General features: G+C 36.1%; 1 protein-coding gene across 1 annotated transcript; it reads left to right on the forward strand.

Moving 5' to 3' along the window:
• Nucleotides 1-425: 425 nt before the first annotated feature.
• Nucleotides 426-6903, forward strand: LOC113114290 (zinc finger protein ubi-d4-like). The gene is made up of 11 exons (XM_026281184.1): nt 426-581; nt 1535-1695; nt 1771-1878; nt 3017-3204; nt 3287-3379; nt 3568-3652; nt 3881-4012; nt 4582-4713; nt 4805-4917; nt 5680-5761; nt 6040-6903. Exons 1-11 carry the CDS (start codon nt 550-552, stop codon nt 6120-6122), a joined length of 1209 nt encoding a protein of 402 aa, XP_026136969.1. The 5' UTR covers nt 426-549; the 3' UTR covers nt 6123-6903.
• The last annotated feature ends 947 nt before the right edge of the window (nt 6904-7850 follow it).

The following is a 7850-nucleotide window of genomic DNA, read 5'->3' on the forward strand; positions in this document are numbered from 1 at the left end:
GATTACATTAGTATTATGTTTATATTTTGGTCATAAGCAGCACAGACATATTTGTAGCCACAGCCAAAAATACATTGTATGGATTAAAAAATTATAGATTTTATTTTATTCCAAAAAGACCATGTTCCATGTTTCCTACTGTAAATATATCAAAACGTATTTTTTGATTAGCAATATTTATTGCTAAGAACTTTACCTGGACAACTTTAAAGGCGATTTGACATTTTTAGCACCCTCAGATTCCAGATCTTCAAATAATTGCATCTCAGCCAAATGTCCTATCCTAACAAACATCAATGAATAAGTTTATTTATTTCAGATGATATATAAATCGCGATTAAAATAACTGACACATATGACTGGTTTTGTGGTCCAGGGTCAAATATATTTTGTACTGTTTTCCAGAAACTTTAGTCTGATTATCTTTCATCTGCAATGACGGATCAAACATATTCTCCTCTGAAGACCAAAAGAACGTCGCGTTCGTTCAAAAAGAACATCTAGTGCGCATGCGCACTGAAGACAACAACAGCCCACTACAGCAAAACAATGGCGACTGCCGTGGAGAACATCGTTAAAGTGTGAGTACATGTAGTTTATCAACTCTTTGAATGATTATCCGTGTGATATTCTCAATTTGTGGCTGATTCGCGACGGTTTTATTGTCAATACAGTAAGGCTGAAGCACTGGGGTGGTTTGACTAATAATGAAAATCTGCACCTCGTTCATTCATCGTTTTCTGACATCAAAGCGCCGCATACAGCCATGTGTGTGTGTGTTTTTTTTTAAATCAGTTGCACTAACCATTCACCAATTATTTTGCCTTGTTGTTGGGTTTTTCTGTCAAACTTTTTTTTTCTTTTTGTTATAAATGTCTATAGTTTTGCCGTTGCTTCTTTTATACTGGCAAAAAATAGTACATCTCATTGATGTCCATTGTTTGCATCCTGGACCACAAAACCTATCATAATGGTCTTTTTTTTAAGAATTGAGATTTATGCAACTAAAAGGTGAATAAATAAGCTTTCCATTGATGTATGGTTTGTTAAGATCGGACAAAGTGAAAATATAGAATCTAAGGATGCTACAAATCTAAATACTAAGAAAATTGCCTTTAAAGATGTCCAAATAGTTTTTAGCAATGCATATTTATAAAAAATATATATTTACGGTAAGGAATTTACAAAACATCTTAATGGAACATGATCTTTACTTAATATCCTAATGATTTTTGACTTGAAAGAAAAATCTATAATTTTGACCCATACAATGTATTGTTGGCTATTGCTACAAATACACACCAGTGCGACTTAAGACTGCTTTTGTGCTCCAGGGTCACATATAAGCACATTGTGATGCACCAAATAAGTAAGTAATAGTAAAAAAAATCCCCTGCTGTTTTCCCAAGACTAGGACTTAACAACTCAGATGTGAATATGTTTACTAACATTAATCTAAATCACATGCTTTGAAGTACCTTCTATTTGATGTTGTGTGTGTTTGTTTGTTTGTGTGTGTGTGTGTGGACTGAAGGCTTGGAGAGCAGTACTATAAAGATGCTTTGGAGCAGTGTCACAGTTATAACGCCCGGCTGTGTGCCGAGAGGAGCATCCTCATGCCCTTCCTGGACTCCCAGACTGGAGTCGCTCAAAGCAACTGTTATATTTGGATGGAGAAGAGACACAGGAGTGCAGGTTCAACATCAGCCTAATGCACTTATGGTATTCTCAGTCCGTAATACTGGTGCTAACATATGATTTCTGTTTAAGGTAGCGCACCGGGACAGCTGTACACATATCCTGCTCGCAGATGGAGGAAGAAGAGAAGAGCTCACCCACCAGAAGACCCTGCTCTGGTTTTTCCTCCACTCAAAGCTGGTATCTGATAAATCTTTGCCTGTTTGTAATGCTTAACATCATCTGTTTCTTGCAGTGATCCTCTTTGTTTAAAAATCGATATTCTGTAGCAGTTTTTGATAAACACATTTATGAAAACCATACACACACTACTCCATGGCTTCCTTTTATTTAGTAAATGTTTTAATACCTTAAATATTATTAGTAAACATTCGAGATGAACACTTATTGGATTGCAGAAACTTATTATACATGCTTTTTTTTTACGTATTTATAATGCATCAGGCTTTTGGGTATGGTTTATTTGTTCATTCCTGAATTATATCTTTATTGCATTACATTGCATTGCATTTTTAAAAATGAATTGAATATCTAAAACAATTATGGCAGGTTTAAATTGATAACTGATATTTATATGCATTTTATGTTAGTAGTGCTGTTATATTTCATCAATTTACAATACTAACTCAAAATGTAATCTTAATTTTGATCTTATTTCCATATTCTTCTACATTATACTATATTAGCCTTAAAAGCCTGGTGTATCAAATGTGATGCTGAACATAAAACACTCTTAAGTTTCTGGAGTATATTTGTAGAAATAGCCAACAATACATTGTATGTGTCAAAATTATAGTAAAAAATTGTTATATATTTTTCTTTAATGCCAAAAATTATTAGGATATTAGGAAAAGATCATGTTCCATGAAGATATTTTGTAAATATCAACCTTAAATAAAACTTTTAGTAATATGCATTGCTAAGGATTTAATTTGCACAACTTTAGGCAATTTTCTCAGTATTTTTATTTTTATTTTGCACCCTCAGATTCCAGATTTTCAAATAGTTGCATCTCAACCAAATACTGTTCGATCCTTACAAACCATGCATATATAAAAAGCTTATTTATCAGCTTTCAGATTAATGAAAAAAAAAATGTTTTACCCTTATTACTGGTTTTGTGGTTCAGTCTCACATATGCAAACTTTTATCAAAAGGTTAAACAAATTGTTGCATTAAAAAAAAAAATCAGATGATTTCAAATTTCATACTTTGTAGGGTAAATAAATATAAATGATATAGATTGAGATATTTAAGTCCGAGAGAAAATATGTAAAATTAGATTACAAATCCTAACCAAAACTGCATCTTTTTAAAGCTGAGCTGGAACTGAACCTGAAAAAAGATGTGTTGGGGCCGTTGGATGGAAGCAGTCTGGAAGCCTTGCTGAAAGGAGAGCCGCTGGATAAAAGAGTGTCCACCGAGCTCAGACCGCCGGAGGACGAAACCAGTCTGACTGAAATCACTGGGACCAGTGCGGCCAGCAGCTCCACACGCATCAGGAAGGTATGAAGCAGGCTCTTCAGTATGACTTCTTATATACTGTATACTCTGAGCACATCATTTATGAATACATAAATGTTCTCAGAGAGTCCTTGATCCGGAAGACTACTTGGATGATCTGGATGATGAAGATTTTGAGGAGGAGACCCCAAAAAGAAGAGGAAAAGGAAAGTCTAAGGTAACATGTGTTTTCCGAAGAAGAACGAAGGTCTTACAGGTTTGGAACGACATGAGGGAGAGTAATTGGTGACTGAATTTTTGTTTTTGGGTGAATTATACCTTTAAGCATTTATTATATTCCGATGTTCTTGGTCGTTTGATGGCCTGGAGGAATAGTTTTATGAAAATGTGGTTTTAATCTGTCAGGGTCGAGGAGTTGGAAATGGGAAAAAGAAAATGGAAGCTGCCGCAGCTGCACAGGAAGATCGAGACAAACCGTACGCCTGTGACAGTGAGTTGTGACGCACTTTATTATGGAGTGAAAAATATTAATGTTTTTTTTTTTTCCTTTTTTTTTCAAGTAACGGTAAGAATTTTTTTAACTGTTAATTGTTTTAACAAGATGAAATATATATATAAGCTGCCACTTAGTATATTATACAGATTTCTGAAGGATCGTGTGACTCTGAAGACTGGAGTAATGATGCTGTTTTAATTGCAAGCCTTTTCTTTGTGTTAGTCTGTGGGAAACGCTATAAAAACAGACCAGGTTTGAGTTACCACTACACTCACTCTCACCTGGCTGACGAGGAAGGAGAGGACCGAGAGGAGCCGGAGATGCACACACCTACACCACGAGAGGAACACAAGAGTGAGTGCACTCACATCACTTATATTGTTGTGCATGAAAAAAAGGAGTCGAAATATACCCTTCTTCATGTTTGAGCAACAACCTTTATACAATACTGACTCAATACTTAATGCAATACTTATACAATATACAAAACCAGTCTTAAGTCTCTATTTGTAGCTATAGCCAAAAAATAAAACATTGTATGGGTCAAAATTATAGATTTTTCTTTTATGTCAAAAATCATTAGGATATTACGTAAAGATCATGTTCCATGAAGACATTTAGTAAACTTCCTACCGTAAATATATCAAAATATATTTTTTGATTAGTAATATGCATTGCTAAGAATGCATTTGGACAACTTTAAAGGCGATTTTCTCACTATTTTGATTGTTTTGCATCCTCATATTCCAGATTTTTAAATAGTTGCATCTCTGCCAAATAGTGTCTGATCCTAACTAACCACACATCATTGACACTCACAAATTGACACTTGTGACTGGTTTTGTGGTCCAGGGTCACAAATGACATTACAGATATTTGTCACGATCACATTGATTGCAATCTGACCCTCTGTTTTATTACAGCTCCTAAGAAAGGACCAAATGGCCTGGCGTTACCTAATGACTACTGTGACTTCTGCCTGGGCGATTCCACCATGAACCAGAAAACAGGCCAGTCGGAGGAACTGGTGTCCTGCTCTGACTGTGGACGTTCAGGTACCACACGAGAGACACAGAACAGACTCTAAACCTCCACGCTGAGATGCACATAATTCACACGTGGCCTTTTTCTCCCTTCCTTTCGTAGGACATCCTTCGTGCCTGCAGTTCACTGCCGTGATGATGGCAGCTGTGAAGACTTACCGCTGGCAGTGCATTGAGTGCAAGTGCTGCAATGTTTGTGGCACATCTGAGAACGACGTGAGTCTCCTCACATGATCAAACACATGAAAACATTGTTGGGGAAAGTTACATTTAAAGTCATGCATTACAGTATTGCGTTACTCCCTATAAAGTAACTAATTATGGTACTTTTTGTGGAAAGTAATGCATTGCATTACTTTTTGAATCCAGGCTGGACTTAAATATAAAAAGTTATATATTTGGCAAATGTAAAAGCCTGTTCACTCCAGAAGTGAAATGCACAAGTCTGAAGGAAAACAAACCTTTCAGTTGTGCATAAGATACAGGAGAATTAAAAAAATAAAAATCTAATGTGTCATATTTTTCATTGCATTTCACTATTTTTTTCATTTTGAAGAATGCTGAATCTGTTTTTGTGCAAGTTAGATGAGTTAAAGCATGTTCACATTTCACTACACTAACATATGTGACCCTGGAGCACAAAAGCAGTCTGAAGTCTCTGGGTTATATTTGTAGCATTAGTAATATGCATTGTTAAGAATTCATTTGGACAACTTTAAAGATGATTTTCTCAGTATTTAGATTTTTTTGCACCCTCAAAAAATTTAAATATTGACACTTAAGACTGGTTTTGTGGCCCAGGGTCACATATGTTCACACTTCACCTCTGTGCTTTCTTCCGATTTCTTTCAACATGGAGACTGGAAAGCTGCCAGTTAATTTAAAAAGACACCATATTTGAAAACATAGGTTAGATATTTTCTTGTAAATTGAAAAGTAATGTTACTTTACTAGTTACGTTTAACTCTTCTTCCTCAGGACCAGCTTCTGTTCTGTGATGACTGTGACCGAGGATACCACATGTACTGCCTCAGCCCTCCCATGGCAGACCCTCCAGAAGGTACGAGCGATGTCGTGTGCCATTTTAAGATTTGCATGTAACACTATTGACTTGTGTGCTATATTCCAAGTCTTGTGATGCAGTGCAATAGCATTGCATGGGGAACAGACCAAAAATATAACGTCAGAAAGCTTTAAAAAGCAATCAAATATCATGCATGTGTGCATGTATTGCAAAATGATTGCACAAATTTATGCGTTCATTACTATTTAAGTTGGTAGTAGTTATAGTTATGTGTTTGTGCACTGATTAATATATAGCTTTAATCTTCTTTATAGGAAGCTGGAGTTGCCACCTGTGTCTGGCTCTTCTGAAGGACAAGGCCTCAATTTATCAGATCCAAAACCCCGCGATGGAGTGATACTGAAAAGAGTCTAGCTTGAAGAATACACAGCCCTCACAATCCACAGATGGTCGTGAGATTTTACTTGCCCTTATTATAACCATTGTTTTGGGGTTTTATTCCACTATGACTGTTACACACATCACAAGCAGTGTTTGAAATGAAAGAGTGCATAAAGGAAAGGTCATACGCTTCATGCATTATGAGCAGTATTTCCACATTCCTTGATGTTAGTGCCAGTGGTTCAGATGATTAAGCACCTGTTTATGCATTGAATAATTTTTTTTTCATCTTAATCACTCAAGATACATTTGTTTACATAGAGCAAACATATGGCTTAATCCTTTAAGGATGTTATGGATTTCAAATATTCATTTGTACAAGAAGTGTATCTCTGTCTTTGTCGTAAATTATTATTTCTTGTAAGTTGCTCTTACAGGAAGTAAATGTGCCAAGGTCCAGATTCAAAAACCAGAAGATGGTGCTGCATTTTTATTTTGATTATCATGTTTTTTCTTCACTTTCTGAATTCACTCATTTTAATTCCACCAAAACACTCTCATGATGCGGGTTATCTTTCGTAGCAGAATTTTGTATGTGATATATAACCAATATCTATTCTTGTTGACCATATTGAATTATTGTGAGTACTGTATCGTTTTGTATTTGGTTTTGGTATAACATGCAAGTTTGTATTTGGTATTAAATGTAAATGCTGTATTTTTCTGTCTTTTTTTATTTACATTTTTCATATTGGCCTTTCCATAATAAACATATGTGTAACAGATATTAATCTTAATCAGGTGTATTTTTTTTTCTGAATTCTACCAAAAAGGTAAATAAAGTAGGGCTGTGCAAAAAATCGATTGGGATTTTCATGCGCATCTCATTAGTAAAGACGCTCCTGTATTTAGAAGTAAATCTCCAGCACATGCTTTTAGATCAGGGTTGCCAGGTATTCACAACAAATCCTTCCCAGTTGAAAACTAGCCCAAGCGCGTTTCCAAGAGATTCCCCGATAAAAATTGCTTCCCGAGGTTAAAATATACGTTTTTTTGGCAGGGTTGCCTTGGTAAAATTCGCATTTTAGGGGCTAAATATCACGTTAATGGTATTGGGGTGGGTTGCTTCAAACCGCCGACATGAAAAACAACCGCAGACTTGGCAACACTGGTTCAGGTGGAGCGGCAGTTACTACACAGAGCCGTAGTCTACCGACAACTAACAGAAAATCGCTTTCAAAATCGACAAAGAATCGCCTGCGATTTTAAAATCGATTTTGTGTAGATTGTCAGTGAATTACGGCTCTATGTAGTAAATGCCAACCAGTGTTGCCAAGTCTGTGTTTGTTTTTTATGTCCGCGGGTCGAAGCGAAAATATCAATAACGTGATATTTAGCCCCTAAAATGCGAATTTTACCAAGGCAACCCAGACAAAAACCCGTATATTTTAACTCCGGGAAGCAATTTTTATCGGGGAACCTCTTAAACACCATTGGGCAAGTTTTGAGAAGCAACTGGGCGGGATTTGTTGTGAAAACCTGGCAACCCGCACGTGCTAGAGCTATACTTGCAAAGCATTTTGGGAATCCGCGGCACAAACATTTTAGGCGCCAGAATTCTTTGCATAGAGGAAAGAAGAACGCAGTGTTCAAGATGCTGTCTTATAAACTGCAATAGTCGTTCTAACGATATAAGTGGCATAAAGCTTAAGAACGGAATATCCTTTTATCGTTTTCCAGTGTG

Source organism: Carassius auratus, chromosome 14, assembly GCF_003368295.1.
Source record: "Carassius auratus strain Wakin chromosome 14, ASM336829v1, whole genome shotgun sequence".
Taxonomy (NCBI): Eukaryota; Metazoa; Chordata; class Actinopteri; order Cypriniformes; family Cyprinidae; genus Carassius; species Carassius auratus.